Source organism: Onychomys torridus, chromosome 13 (genome assembly GCF_903995425.1).
Source record: "Onychomys torridus chromosome 13, mOncTor1.1, whole genome shotgun sequence".
NCBI lineage: Eukaryota > Metazoa > Chordata > Mammalia > Rodentia > Cricetidae > Onychomys > Onychomys torridus.
The window spans coordinates 22,724,541-22,740,248 of NC_050455.1; the positions used below are offsets into that span (position 1 = coordinate 22,724,541).

General features: G+C 40.5%; 1 protein-coding gene across 1 annotated transcript; it reads right to left on the reverse strand.

The window, feature by feature from the left end:
* Positions 1-1,006: 1,006 nt before the first annotated feature.
* Stard4 (StAR related lipid transfer domain containing 4) lies at positions 1,007-15,669 on the reverse strand. Its single transcript, XM_036205024.1, has 6 exons — positions 15,555-15,669; positions 11,029-11,143; positions 9,556-9,605; positions 5,846-5,972; positions 4,746-4,860; positions 1,007-3,559 (listed from the first exon to the last, which is right to left on the reverse strand). The coding sequence occupies exons 2-6, from the start codon at positions 11,131-11,133 to the stop codon at positions 3,330-3,332; spliced, it is 627 nt and encodes a 208-aa protein (XP_036060917.1). The 5' UTR covers positions 11,134-11,143; positions 15,555-15,669; the 3' UTR covers positions 1,007-3,329.
* Positions 15,670-15,708: the final 39 nt, after the last annotated feature.

Consider the following 15,708-nt stretch of genomic DNA (forward strand, 5'->3'; position numbering starts at 1 on the left):
TATCTGTTTTAAAACAGCAGTGTCTACTGGAGGTAACATTATGGCAAGAATTTCCCACATACATATTTCCTTAACAAGCTATAAGCTACAGGAAACAACAACACAGTAATGTGGTAGGTTATACTCTTTCACTGTCCTATAAAATGATACTTTTAACATAAATAACTTTGAGGCAATAATTTTTAATTTACTGGGAATTAGTAATTTACTTATTTACATTTGTAAAGTATTTCACGTCTTATTCAGCAAGCACTGACAGTACTCGGCTATAAAAGATTTCTGTTTAAGAAAGCAATTCATGAACTGTCCACTTATCTTACAGCAAGACAAATGGTACACATACTGTAGAATTGTTATTCATTACACTGGCTACAGGCATCATGTGGCTAATGAATACTTGAAGTATGGCTAGTCTACAGCAGTAAATACACATACTGTTTCAAAGAATTAATAGAGATCATAAGGTATCTCAATAACTGTTTTTACATCAGTTACATATTGAAATATTTTAGATAATAGTGAGTTAAAGAAAACACTGCTAAAATGAATTTCAGCTGTGTATTTTTTTCTGTGTATGAGTGTTTTCTCTGCATGTATGTATATGTACCGTGGGAATGCCTAGTGCCTGCAGAGGCCAGATGGCACCAGATCCTCCAGAACTGGAGTTATGGACAGCTGTAAGCCTCCATGTGGGTGCTGGCAACCAAATCAGGTCTTCTGCAAGAGCAGCGGGCACTCTTTACTTATGACACCTCTCCAGCCTCTGCTAGGATATTTGAGTTACATATATGGCTTGCATTATTTTCTTGTGCTAACACTGCTACAGAAGCAGCAGACCTAACCGTATGCGAGTATCACCCGCACTTTACAGCATTTTTATATTACAATACTTGAGATAAACACACTTAAAACACATAAATGTTCCTGAGTTTAAATTCTCACACACACACACACACAAACACACACACACACACACACACACACACACACACACACAACTCTACTTTCAGAAACAAAACGAAACAAGTTCTAATGCCATCTTTCTCATCTCCTTCCCTACACTGGCAACTGGGATAAACCCTGGTTAGATGAGTATAGAGCAGATACAAAGGATCTTTTGGGTGGCAGAAATGCTCTGAAATTGGACTGTATGATGGCTGTACAACTCATCAAATGCGGTTTTTAAGATCATTCAATTCTACATTTACCACAGGTAAGCTGGATACCTCAGCTTACATTATGGTAACGTCTACCTCAAAAAAGCCACCTTTTATAAAAAGTACACACAAGTTTCAGGTGATTCAGATATAATTTCTGAACCCACTGTGGAGCTCAGAAAGGCAATGAAACCATTTCCACCGGGTCAGCACTTGCAATAGGCTCCTGCTCCCTCTCCCTGGAGATCTAAGCTAACGAGAACAAAAGGAACTAGCTAAGAGAGACTGGACAAGTGTGGTACCCTCAGAGGCCCCTGGCTCAGGCAATGATCGCCCTGACAGTCATGTATCCAGTCTCGTTACAAAGTCGGACCCAAGATGTTGCTATTTTATCATGACAGAATAACAGGATACATGGGACCTCCTCTACACCAATAAAAACATGCAAAGTTACAGAAGGCAACACAGTTAACAGTTAACAGTCTTCACAGGACACTCTCAACTGCATTTTCTTTCCCTATTGCAGAAGAGAAAGTAGTAAAGAAATTAGCAGTTCAAACATTACAATGAATTCAGACAAGAGTCTTAGCAGTTAATAAACTTAGAACACTGGATTCTGGGATAACTGTTGGCAGACCTTGAAGCACTACTTTCAATCTAAAAACTCAGACTATCCACCAGATATGCTGATGCTGTCCTTTCGCTCCATAAAAATCTTCATCAGCAGTTACAAGAAAATTTTTTTAAAAAGTGTAAAACCAGCTTCCCTTTTGACTGTCCAAATGAATGGGAAGAACTGACTTTGCACTTGGAAAAACAAACTGCTGTAAAACAGATCAAACCATGCACTTGAACCAAACCTTCAGGCATCTGAACCATCATGTACTTTGGTGGGCCTTTTTGAGACTTGCCTGCCTACAGTTCTTTCCAGAGCTCACTTTACTCACTTTCCAGAACCGAAAGAAAAAAGCAAACCCACCTACCCACCCACCCACCAACCAACCAGCAAAAGGAAAGGGAAACACGTAAGCACAGCAGCGGAGAGGAGAAAGTCACAGAAGGAGCCGACACTGAACAGTGCAATGGCTCATGCAAACACAAATACAAAGATGGGAGTGGACACGGAGTCACCACAAATGCCCGTTTTACAAGGAAACCAGGTAAACATTCCAAAGTCAAAGAATGGTTTTCAATGTCACAATCATGATGGAATGTTCTCTTAAGATAGCCCCATTTATATAGTTCATTCTAGTCACACCAGGGCATCTACGCATCTGGCTGAATCTGAGGATGCATTTGTTACAGTTCCAGACCAAAGCTACAAGTTCAGTGACATTTTAAAAAATGAAGTATGTGTAGAACAGCCATTGAATTTCACTTTTTAGTAATGACCTTCTGCTGGTGAGGAGGGGGCACCACTAGCTGTTTCCTATGTCAGCTACTACCCAGTGTGACATCACCAGTGTATATACACCTGGCTGTTCTCACTCACTCCCAGAATAAATGCACAGACAGACACAGGTATATTTTTATAGGCTTTACAGAAGAATGCTACCTAGATATCAAGATTAATCTGTATTTAACTATGCCTATGGTTACAAAAATGGCTACTCTCGTGTCGCTGTGGTCTTTCTAATACAGAACATAGTACAAGTCAATGAACAATGGATTTACCTTTACAGACTATGGATGACTTTTCTTCTTGTCTAAGCTATTGGCAAACTCACATAACATACCAAGAGTAAAGCATACATTTACATTCGGAATCATTAAAATTGTACAAAATGTTCACAAAGCTCCAAATAACATGAATAGCATTGTGCTTGCACACTTTGTAATTTCCAAGCAGCCAATACTCCATCCTGAGGTGATTTCACTTTTGTGAATAGACTACACTAAGGACCTGTATCTAAATCTTGGTATTTCATCCTTTCCAGTCCTAGACAGACTTCCACAACCAAACAAGGTGCAAACGAAAGCTTATGAAAACTGAAATGCCCTATTTACATAGTTATTTACTTTCCACACAAAACGAGATTGTACTATGGAACCCAAACACCGCCCAGGTTTCCACGGGCTGCGCAGCAGGCAGGACTGATGACATTTACAGGTCATGCAGCTGAGGGAAGGAAGAACAGACTCAACAGACCTCAGCCCCGGGAGTGCAACTTATCAGGCCTTTCGTAGAGCTTTTCGCAAATCTCCATAGAAGTTGGTTAAAGTGCTTGCCATTGCTGTATCCACTGCGGACTGAGGGATCATGCCGCGCAGATCTGTCTGAATATAGCCCGTCAGAAGACTCTGGCTTGGATTGTCTTTAAGCGGCACACAAAACCAGCCGCAGGGATGGTTATAGCCACGGACAAATTCTGGCCTTGTTTCACTCCAGTCGAGACTCACCCCTACAAGACAGTTTGAAATAACATCATTAATAGTATTAACCTGGCATTTGTCCAACACTCTCACTTTAAAAATGTTATCATATTCTTTGTTTAAACAGTTTTTTTTTCTTATCCACACTAATGAAAACTAATCCCCAGGAATGATAGATAGGTAGTGGGCAAAATTCGAATGCCTTCCGAATCGATGACGTAGTATCATCTAGGTAACTCTTTGGAAACTACAAATCTTAGCCGCAGCAGCCAGGCCCCAAAGTAACAAGAACACAATGGATGGTACCATAACTCTTTCCTGCGGGCACAGCCACCCCCAACGGTAGTGCTCAGAGCAACATAAACAAGTGGATGGCAATTTACAACTTGTTTACACTCCACATAACGAAGTACTAAGTTACCTACACATCTTAAAAACAGGAGGCTGCTAGTGGCAGCATTTTTAATTCCTCCACACACACACAAAAAGCCACAATTCAAAGAAGGAAATTTTAAAACTAACTAAATATATATGTATAAATATATATCTACTACACATGTGTGTATATGCATACACATATACCAAGAAACTGTTTTGAGAAGCCTAGAATAAAATATCAATTATTGGATCCCTTTCTCAGAATCAGTCACGTCTTATCCATTTCTGCTATGCATGAAGTAGAGAATGTTATGTAACTGAGAATGACAAGTTATCAGAAATGGTTGAGGGCTCATCCTCAACAAGACATTTATACCTGAAAGGTCCAGAACATTCCAGTAGTGGAGGGGGCGCATCTTAGAGGCAGAACAGAGAGTGAAGCCTGCAAAATGCTATCCTCTGAGCTCAACAGAACTACTGCGGTCTTGAACGCACACTACAGTCATCTTCCCTGGATCCACATAAGACTGGCCATGTCAACAACTGAAGGAAGAGAGGCTCCTGGGGCCTACCCCTTACTGTTGAACACTGATAGATTCTGGGGAAGGAGGAGCCATTTTAGTTGTGTGCCCCCTGCCAAGCCCACCAGGCTCCAAACACAATGAGAAAATACGAATGTGAGAAAGAGATATACAGGGAAAAGTCCGGGGTAGATAAGGTAATAATAGTGAGGGAAAAAGAGTAGTCAGCATGCATTATGTACATGTGTGAAATGTTAGGGTAAAAACTTCAACATCTGAAGTAGACTTCAAGAAAGAACAAGTTTTAGGTTATTACCACAGGATAAAAGTCCTTCTTCATAGGCCACAGTATAGGAGAAATCAATAAACTCTCTTGGGGAAATAATATTTAAAAGTTGACCAGCAGTGGTGTAACGCATCACACAGCAATTCTAGAAAGACAAAAGGTAAGATTGGTGTTGCCATCAGACATGTAGAGTCACGTACCAAGATCAATCTCTAGTAAGAACCGACACTCACTCCAAATGTTTTGGTCTAAGGACAGCAATGCCTACAGTGGTTCTGAAAGGGTTAATCTCTTTCTAAATGTCAGTGCTGTGATAAGAACATGGTGATGATATATGAAACTACAGAGACATATTCAGTATCCAAATCTCTATTTAATTAGAGATGGCTAATTCAATTATATGGACCTAGTACATATATAGAATGAAGGAATACAGATTGTTTCTGAACTTTGAAGATTAAAAAAACCCACACACACATAATGTTTTGACTTTAAAAAAAATCAAGTATGATAAGAAATAAATAAGAACAGGTAACAAGCTCCTTTGACAAGACAGTTGTCTAGTACTTAAGGCAACATTTTTAGCTCTGGTCTTTGATATTAATTTAATATAATTGGAAAATCCACATTTAACCTCTACGAGGTTGGTGGTTTTTTTCTGTCTTTGAGATTTTTAGACCCTTAACCAAAATTTTACAGTTAAAGATGCTGAAGACTTCCATAAGCAACACAGAAAGAGGTACACTGGGAAAACTCAGTACTAACATTCATTATAAAATTTGGAAACTCAACTTTAAACTCAGCACTAGGGAGATAGGGGCAGGTGGATCTGAGTTTGAGGTTAGAGCTCTACACACCAAGTTTTAGGCCAGTGAGGGTTAGTTATACAGTGAGACCCTGTCTCCAAAAGAAGAATGAAATGAACAAATAAATAAAATAAAATGGAGAAACTTGAGCTTTTAAAAGGCAGCACAGGGTTATGCTGTGGGATCTTTGCTTGACTACTATTCGAAAGAAATGAATGCGATCAATGTAAGCAATGCAAATGTGGACACTCACACGGCTGGTCACACACACACACACACACACACACACACACACACTCTGTAGCAGTTTTCTTACACAGATACCTCTTCCAAGTGCTCCAAAATATCCAGTGAAGTCATCAACGGGTCCCAACACAAGCGGCTGGGCCCTGGGCGTATGTGGTCTATCACATTACTGAAAATGTCATCCATAACACCTTGGGCTTTGTAGCTGAAGAACAACAACAACAAAAAGAAACAAAGGCTTTCCAAATGAAAATTTTCAGTGCAGAGCTAACACTGAAAACAGGAGGAAAACTTAATGGCATTTTTATAAAGGAAAAATATCCTAACAACTTGTCTAATAAATAAAAGGTCTATCAATTATTTTATCAAACTATGTCCTTTGTCCTCAAATTAGAAACTAGAAAACTGAAGGTTATACTACATCATCATAAACACAGTGACATCCCTTCACATTATAATATAGCCCCAGTCTGTAGCACATTCCAAAACTTCCATGCAATTCTGTTCTCTCCTTAATTTCAAACATTAATACATGTGTATTTTTACCATGACTTTTTTCCTTCTGCCTCCCCCACAATGTTCTCCTGTATATAGCTCATTGCTCTTTCAAATTCATTAATTGTTATTTTATATATATATATATATATATATATATATATGTGCGTGCGTGTGTGTGTGTGTGTGTGTGTGTGTGTGTGTGTGTGTGTATTCCTAACTATACCCTGCTCAGTCTGCACGTTACTTGTATCTACTTTTTTTTTTTTTTTTTTTTTTTTTTTTTGATTTTCGAGACAGGGTTTCTCTGTGTAGCTTTGCGCCTTTCCTGAACTTGCTTTGGAGACCAAGCTGGCCTTGAACTCACAGAGATCCTCCTGGCTCTGCCTCCCGAGTGCTGGGATTAAAGGCATGCGCCACCACCACCAGGCTTTGTATCTACTTTTTTCAGGGCTGACTACTTGGTACTGGGTAACAGTTGACATGCTCTTCCCTGGGGAAGACTATGTCCCCCACTCTGCACTCACTAGTTGCCTGTAGGTCTTCGTGCAGCGTTGGGGCCTCCTGGGCTTCCCCCATCCACTCTGGCATACTGTTGTTCTTGCTCAGCTCACGTTTAGGAATACAGCTAGAAAACAAATCTATACCTAAGGCTCAAGGAACATTATGGAAGGGGAGGAAAGACTGGAAGAGCCAGGGAGGACCTGGGAGCATGCTGTGACACTATGTCTCCTTGTAATGTCAGAAACTACACCCCTAACACTCATACATGAGGACACTGGCTTTTAAGAACTTTCTTGTCATAGATTTGGAAAAGATATGTATCACACATATAAATGGGCTACAAGTTATCACTGAAGCTATATGTGCACAATTCCCTTAAAGTTAATAAAAATGATAATCCAACAGAAGATGGGTGAAGCACATATAAAGATTAATCTGAAATGTCAAATACTGTAATCAAGTACACACTAACAAGATACCACTTCAATCACCCCTCAGGTTGCCAAATAGTAAACTTAAGCGATCTCTGAATATTAATCTGAGAATGGCCACAGGCATTCCCCTAGAAAGCTGCACACTGTCACAAATTTGCATACAACCTAGAGGAACTCCAAGTAGCTACTCAAAATCCAGTAAAGCTCCTTTCTTCAATTCTAATTTCATCGCTCCCATCTTCCTCACTGTTATTCCAGCAAAGTAAAACCTTGTGAGGACCTGGAGAGAAAGCACGGAAGTTGGCAGAGGACAAGCAATCCTGCATTCCTTTGTACAGAACTGAGGCACCTTCAGAAGTATGTTTCCTCATCCTCAAGCTTAACACTCTGGCTGTGTAGCTACATCTTCCCTAAATAAATTTCTCATCCATGTTTAAGGAGCAGAGACAATTCTTTTGTCTAAATATGAATTAGCCCTTCATTTCTTAAGAAACATCTATTGGAACCGGGCGGTGGTGGCGGTGGTGGCGGTGGTGGTGGTGGTGGTGGCGGTGGTGGTGGTAGTGGTGGTGGTGGTGGTGGTGGTGGCACACGCCTTTAATCCCAGCACTTGGGAGGCAGAGGCAGGCAGATCTCTGTGAGTTCAAGGCCAGCCTGGTCTACAGAGTAAGGGTTGGGGGGGGGGATGTTCTCAGCAACACTTACTGCTTGCTCCCTTATCTCTTTCTATGCTTTCAATGCCAGCTGGAACAACTGATCTAAAGGATGAATTCCCAGATTCTTACAATACTTGGCCCGACTGCAATCCCCCGTCCATGTTAAAGATACTGTACACCTCATCTTTCTGGAAACAGTATCTTTGGTACAGCACTTCACAACATTCTGAATATACTAAGTGGGGCCAGAAGCTTCATTTTTAAAAAGGGCTGATCCTTAAGGGTTTGAACATTCTACTTAAGGCAACTGTCCATTCTGACTTAAAAAAAAAAATCAGTATCCTTTTCTTGACTATGTATAGTTCATGTTCAACTATAAGACTAAAACAAGGAAACAAAAGTTATTCATAATACTACCATTTAGAGATGAATTTTGTCATAGGCAAAACATTTCAATAAAAATATAATAATTTAAAAACTTAAAATAAGCCAATGGTTGTGCTGAATATCCAACTCTATTTCGTATCATAGTGTGAGTGTAAGGATTCTGTCCTTAATTACATCACCAGCCTGCGCCAGTGTCCCAGCCTAAAATGCGGGTGTGACCTCTGTGTGCTCTCCCTTTTCCGCACTCTACCCCCTTCGCACGGTCCTTCTCTCCTTCCCTCTCTCTCCCTCTTTCCTCTCTCTCTCCCTTTCTCTCCCAATAAAGTTCTAAAAGGTATCTATGGTGCACTGACTCTTCCGTCCAGCAACCTCCTCTGTTGGCATGGCCGCCGCGCCACCACCTTAACCAACAGTGAGCACTTTTTATATCATGAAGTAATCTTTTAAAACATAATTTTTAAAGGTTACCAACATTCTACCGAGTATAGATATTTTCATAATTTACTGTTAAGATGCCTAGTTCTTAATATTGATAACACCACGATGAAACATCAAACACCTAAATCACTATTATTTTACTGCTGGGGTCTTCCAGGTGAACTTTTAACAGAATGCTAGCTGAGCATAGGCATTCATGCAGTTAGGGAACTGAAGTAGAAAGTACCGCATGTGTAGGAGACTGAACAACACAGTGAGTTCAAGGCCGCCCTGTCTCAAAAGTCATTTAAAAAGTTCTATAACTCCTAGCAATGTAGACGATCAGAAGGGTTACGTATGCCATGCTAAGAAGTTCAGATTTTTATTTGCCTACTGCTATTATTTATGACCAACACAATCCACAAAATATTTGACCATTTTTATTTTTATTTTTTATTTTTTTGGTTTTTTGAGACAGGGTTTCTCTGTAGCTTTGGAGCCTGTATTGGACTAGCTCTGTAGACCAGGCTGGCCTCGAACTCACAGAGATCCACCTGCCTCTGCCTCCAGCGTGCTGGGATTACAGGCATGCCCCACCACTGCCTGCCCGGCTAAAGATTTATTTATTTATTATGTACAGAGAAGAGGGTGCCAGATCTCATTACAGATGGTTGTGAGCCATAACGTGGGTGCTGGGAATTGAACTCAGAACCTCTGGAAGAGTAGTCGGTGCTCTTAACCTCTGAGCCATCTCTCCAGCCTGACCATTTTTAAAGCTTTGAATTTATATGAGCAATTTGCTTCTCAGAAAGTTTAAAACCATAAAAATAAAAGCTAAATTCTACTGTGATCATGTTATATAATGTATGAGTTATAAAACTGAGAATTTACTTACAGATACCCATTAAACTCTTCTGAGGGTTTTCTCCAAACTGTTACATCTTTCTAGAAAAATAAAAACATTCTATGGTGATAATCACATAGTTGGAACCTTACACACAAAAAAAATAATTCTGTAAGTTTAGAGCACTTAACTTTGCTTTAAAAAACATCTGACGTAATTTCTCAGAGCTAAAGAGAAATCCGTAATTGAATTTCTTCTGTATCACACAGTATTTATATCATGCACCTTAAATATTTTTCAGTAGCTTAGAAATTCAGACTTTCAAATTCAACGACAGTACTCTATCAGTGGCTGTTATTATTTGCTTCATTTTGATCTTAGCTATTTACTGTTACTGATACATTCAGTCTATGACATTAGAAACATTAAATACTTCATTCTTAAACTGTACATGTCTTTTTAAAGTTAAATAATTCACATTTATTGTGACTATGTTACCTTGAATTAGTTCCTATATGTCCCCCCCCATCATTTCCCAACTGACTCTAAATAGAAAACTAACTAGAGAACTAGAGAAGAGCCTGGCTTCTAGACTTGGTTCTAACACTGTGCCACACAAGAGTATGGCCAAATTACATGGTAAAGAGGAATACTAACTGGCCATTCACAAACTCCTGACATCTGACATGAGTACAAACCTTCAGTGACCATCCTTCCTTAAACTCTTTTTTTGTTGACTTGGAAAACTGTTCTTTGCTCTCGTTGGCATGAACCAATTATCAAGTCCAACAAGTAAAGAACTAATGAGTTCCTTCCTTGGTAACATGACCCACCATCCTATCAGAAGAATTATTGACTGTACATCCATTCAACTCATAATTTCTCATCCATATTTTTCCTAATATTTTAAAAGTCATCAGACAATTGCTTGGCCATTGTGGTGGCCCACAGAGACTATCCAGTGAGACCTTACTCGGGGTCAGAGACTCTGAGCTTGCTTTACCCAGAAGTGCAGCATAAAGGTGTGATTTGACCACAGGCATGGGTACCAGGTGTTTTGAAGGGTCTACACTATGGTGTGCTTTGATCTTACAAGGAGGAGGTCTTTTGCCTCTCCCCTTGGCACTAGTATAAAAAGCCCTTTCGAATAATCACCTGGGGCAGCTGGGTATTGACCCAGGACCCTCCCAAAATTATCCTGTGTGTCTGTCTTTCTTATTGTCTCTTTCTATCTTTCTACCTAGTATTTCCTCATTCCTTTCTCCTCCACCCAAGAACCCTTCGATAGGTCGGAGCAGATAGGAGATGGACTCCCATACTCCCACAGGCCATACACTATTTACCCAAGCAGTAATGGATGGTGGTGCATACCTTTAATCCCAGCATTCGGGAAGCAGATCTCTGTGAGTTCAAGGCCAGCCTGGTCTACAAAGTAAGATCCAGGACAAACACCAAAACTACACAAAGAAACCCTGTCTCGAAAAACAAAACAAAACAAAAAAAGCAGTAATTACATGTATTTACCATTTTCTTGGCAACTCGCCACTTCTCTTCTTCAATGTTATGATACTGGATCAGAGTGTTTTGAAGTTTAGTTGAAAAAGAGGCAACATCAGATAGGCCTTCCATTTTGACCTTCCTGTTATAGAAACCAAGATTAGCATCAGCAAATACTTAAGTCAAATCTTTATTCAGAATAAATGTCCCTGGGGGAGCTATAAAAGATAGCTGCACCTGCCACTCACTCCCAATGAACTAATCAGAAACTCTGAGACTAGAAGCTGGGTAGAAAATTTTCCTAAAAGCTTGAGATGAATAATCCATAGCCACAGCTAATAAGCAGGCTCTTTGTTATTAGAATCACTGATATAAAATAATAAAAAGAGACAGATGTAAGAAGAGGGAGGAGGTGGCTCTCTTATCTATAGGCTGTTAATGCTCGAGTATTCCTCTACTTCTCAGCTCTCCAGGGAGTTCCAAAGTCCACATCCAGAAGCCTCCTTAGAACTTTGCTCCAAAGGAGCATCTTTATGTGCCCAGCATTATCTTAGCAATTTATTAATAAAATGACATTGAGCCCAGATTCTCAAGCCAAAAAGCTGGGAATCACCCTTAGTGATCTGTAAAGATTCCTATTCACACCACCATTCCCCATTGCCTAGTGTGCTATTTCCTAGGGTTTTATGTTCCTCAATCTAAGCCTGTCAAGACTTTTTAGATCTTTGGCCTTGGGATTCCTCTGCCTGGACTGCTGGATTTCAAATCTTAGGGTGACGAACACCTTGCAGTGCCGACTGCCATTAAAACTCCTGTCCTTAACACAGACTCTGTAAGTCACTGCTCTATCTTTCTTTATTCCTCACAGTGCTTGGCAGTATCTAAAGCTCATTTATTTATTGGCGTACAACTCTTCTCTTTAACCACCTCACCTAACTAACAGAACAAAGGTCTCTGTCATAATCACCACTGTCTAACTCTCACCTAGAACACTGTGGCTTTTAATATCACTGTTGACATTTTCTCCCTACACCCTATACCAATTCTTGGCATAATTCCTGTCATTCCTACTCTTCCCATTCCTGGAAAAGGTTAACAGAGAAAAGCTGCCCATTATACAACCATCAAATTACTAAAAACAAATTCAGGAAAATCTTCATTAATAATTCGATCTTCCAACCAGAACTCAGTACTATTGATCTGAAAACTAAAGGTTTTAAAATAAATTAAAGCTGCAGCCAATATTTAAATATCACAATGTAGAGTATAGAAACCTCCAATACTAAAATTAAGTAGAAAGATGAGAATGTGTATGTGGAAAATTCAATAACCTAAGACTTGAGATCCATAAAAGCAATGTAAAATTTATAAGTATAGACCACACCTATCCATGGAAAGTGGATGAGCTCATTCCAAAAGTCTACCAGTCAAGAATATAAACTGCCACTTAAGAATGTGCCAACTTAACAACCAGTACAATGATCTTCCTTATTCAAGGGTGTGGTATAAACAAGTGCAAATTCTTGGAGAGCTTATAAAAGAAATGTATCAGGGTTGGGGATTTAGCTCAGTGGTAGAGCGCTTGCCTAGCAAGCACAAGGCCCTGGGTTCGATCCTCAGCTCTTAAAAAAAAAGAAAGAAAGAAATGTATCCAGTACTGGGATCATTTTGATTAGGCCACATTCTGTAAACCCAGAGGCCTCCTGCTAGCTTCCTGTGGGTGATAGATTAGAACTTTTTATTTTTTCAAAATTATTTGATAGAAATCAAATGAAATAGAAAGCCACTATTATCATAACCAAACATTAGCTTTGTTGTAAGCAGTACAAGCTACCTATAAAGATGAGAATCTAGAACTTCAAGACATTTATTCTGGCAATTACATCTACTCACCAGTGCCATTTCAAGCCTTCTGGTATTGCTTACGTGTAGCTGAGCTTCGCTGAGTAATTTCTATTCTTTCTTTCTTTCTTTCTTTTTTTTTCTCCAAGACAGGGTTTCTCTGTGTAGCTTTGAAGCCTGTCTTGGAACTCGATTTGTAGACCAGGCTGGCCTCGAACTCACAGAGACCCACCTGCGTCTGCCTCCAGAGTGCTGGGATTAATTAAAGACGTGCACCACCACCGCCCTGCTTCTATTCTTTTTTGATGGACTGCCTTAAAAACTGGATTAGCTCCCCCTCCACTGTTTTCTTACAGTCCATACTGTAACTACTCAATTATATTCTACCATTTAGCTATACAATCTTTTGGGATAAAAAATATAGCTGTTCAGGGTTGTGCTCTTTCTGACTAGCATGATGTGGAAACCCAAAAATAAAGTATGTATTGCCATTTACACCAGCCATCTTTGAACTTCTGAACAAAGAGAATCTCCATTACCATGGTGCATGCCCTTAATCCCAGCACTCAGGAGGCAGAGCTAGGCAGATCTTTGTGAGTTCAAGGCCAGCCTGATCTACAGAGCGAGATCCAGGACAGGCACCAAAACTACACAGAGAAACCCTGTCTCGAAAAACCAAAAAAGAATGAACAGCTTCTCAAGGAGGTCCACAACTAAGTATTTACCGGTATCCAGTTCTAAAATAATGGAAATAGAGCTTTTTTTAAAGAGCTTTTGCTCTTAAACTTGACTTATTCTGTCCTTTAAATAAATCTCCGCAGCAACAATGAAGCTAAAATTCTAGAAACCGATTAATAGTCTCTTTGAGGATGCTGAAGAAGGAAGGCAGAAGAGATTGAAGTAAATATAACATCAAAAGACATTTTGAAATCATTGAAGTGTTTCACTCAGCAGTTAATTCCTGCATGGAAGTCCAGAATAAGTAATGGTAACTGTCTAGGTTGCAATGTGTGTTTGAGCACCTCTCTAAACATAGTGGAGAATGAAGAGAGGTAGTACTGGAGTTGGCAAGGTTTGGGCTCTCTCCTGATAACAGTGAGTGCTTGGACTAATTGAAAATATAGCACACAGTTGGGCGGTGGTGGCACACGCCTTTAATCCCACCATTCCGAAGCAGAGGCAGGCGGATCTCTGTGAGTCAAGGCCAGCCTGGGCTGCAGAGTGAGTTCCAGGAAAGGCGCAAAGCTACACAGAAAAACCGTGTCTTGGAAAAGAAAAGAAAAAGAAAATATAGCACACAGTATACCCTCCTGCGATTAGCAACCCTGGAAACGGTTTTAAATAGCACTCTGAATTTCCTCTTACTAACTCAACCTTTTATCAGAAATTTCTCCAACTATAACAAATATCGAAGATAAGAGGCACCACCTAACTAAACAAACTTTAACAACTCCATACAAAGGGTCAAAATCCAGTCAGTCCTCAGACCAAGCATAAATTATGTCCACTTTATATCTTTTTTTAAGTTAACCTTTATGTTTACGTTTCCTCCATAGCTACTTGTTCTTTTTAGTTTAATATACTTATTAAAGATTTTCTGGCTTCAGAACTTTTAATCTTCCATTATTCAATTAATATAGTTTTTATGTGCATCATGTCAATTTAACAAGACAGAAAACGAAGGCCTTATCAAATGATACATTCTAATATAAAAATGTTAACAAATGCTCAGTCTCCAATCTATCTTGAACCACTAATTTAACTTTCTAACTTGAGTCGAGTACAATAGCTTTACATTTTTGAGACTACTGGCCCTTGCTCAATAAAGGGGCATAAGGCATGAAAACATACTTCTGCGGTGTGTATGCCCTTCCAAATGCTCACCGTCACACACTGCCTGACCATGCTAACAATCTTTCCAGGGTGCAATATATACGTCCTAATGATACCACAGCCTTCGTTTTGAATCCAATTTGGTGCTCAAGTCCTTAATGCTTTGGTGGAATAGTTTTTTAAGTAGTAACGTCCCATTATAAGGTTAGTCTTTCTGACAGTATTACATTGTGCACGAGCTCACTGTGGCATCATCACTACTTTACAGAAAGGGAACGCTGCAGTGGGAAAGTTAAATTAGGTCTTTCAGACTCCAAAGACAAAAGTTCCAAGCCAGGCTCTTTGATCTGAGTTCACGGGTCAATCAGGAAAAAAAAAACAAACGCTGAAAGCTGATCCGCAGACTCTCACCAAACTTTACATAAAAACCTGACCCCCACAATGTATGGAACTGTTTTCCTAGCTCCCGAACCCCCAAACCTAAGTGGATAGGAAGGAAATCCGCAGCAGTAACTTCCACGAGTTACAACGTGGACTTGCAAGTTACTGAGCACTGGGGAAGTGTCTCTTGTGAACCCCGTCTGCGTGGAAGCGTGATGAGAGAAAATGGCTCTTGCACCTCTTCCGGGGACCACGGAAGAGTCTCCACGGAGCACCCCCTCGGGACTTTTCCCACAGCCCTGCCGTCACCACTGAACAGCTGGGGAAACTGAGGCCTACTCCGCTCGCAGCCCTTGGGCGGCGGCGGCTCCCATCCCGCTCCGGTGTCACCGCACCCAGGGTCAGACATCCCTCTCCCTTCTGCGGGTAGCAACTCCAGGAGACTCTCGCTCCTGCCCGTCCGCCCGCCTTCTCTCCCTCCCTCCAGCCAGTTTTACCTTGAGGATGCTGGGCAGCCCCGACGTCCAGGAAAACCAGGATCGCCGCCCCGGGAACCCCGCGCTTCACCAAGCTGTTTTTCCAACCCGCCCAGGCTCAGCTGGATGCAGCCAATGGGCGCGGGGTGCCTTCGGATCACAGCCAATCGGAAGG

Excerpts from the sequence above, each read along its gene's own strand:
- Stard4 (XM_036205024.1), bottom strand. The coding sequence starts at position 11,133 with ATGGAAGGCCTATCTGATGTTGCCTCTTTTTCAACTAAACTTCAAAAC. Across the intron at positions 9,606-11,028 it reads GGCGAGTTGCCAAGAAAATG|AAAGATGTAACAGTTTGGAG; the intron begins GTAAATACATGT and ends TTATTTTTCTAG. Across the intron at positions 4,861-5,845 it reads TTTTGGAGCACTTGGAAGAG|AATTGCTGTGTGATGCGTTA; the intron begins GTATCTGTGTAA and ends TTGTCTTTCTAG.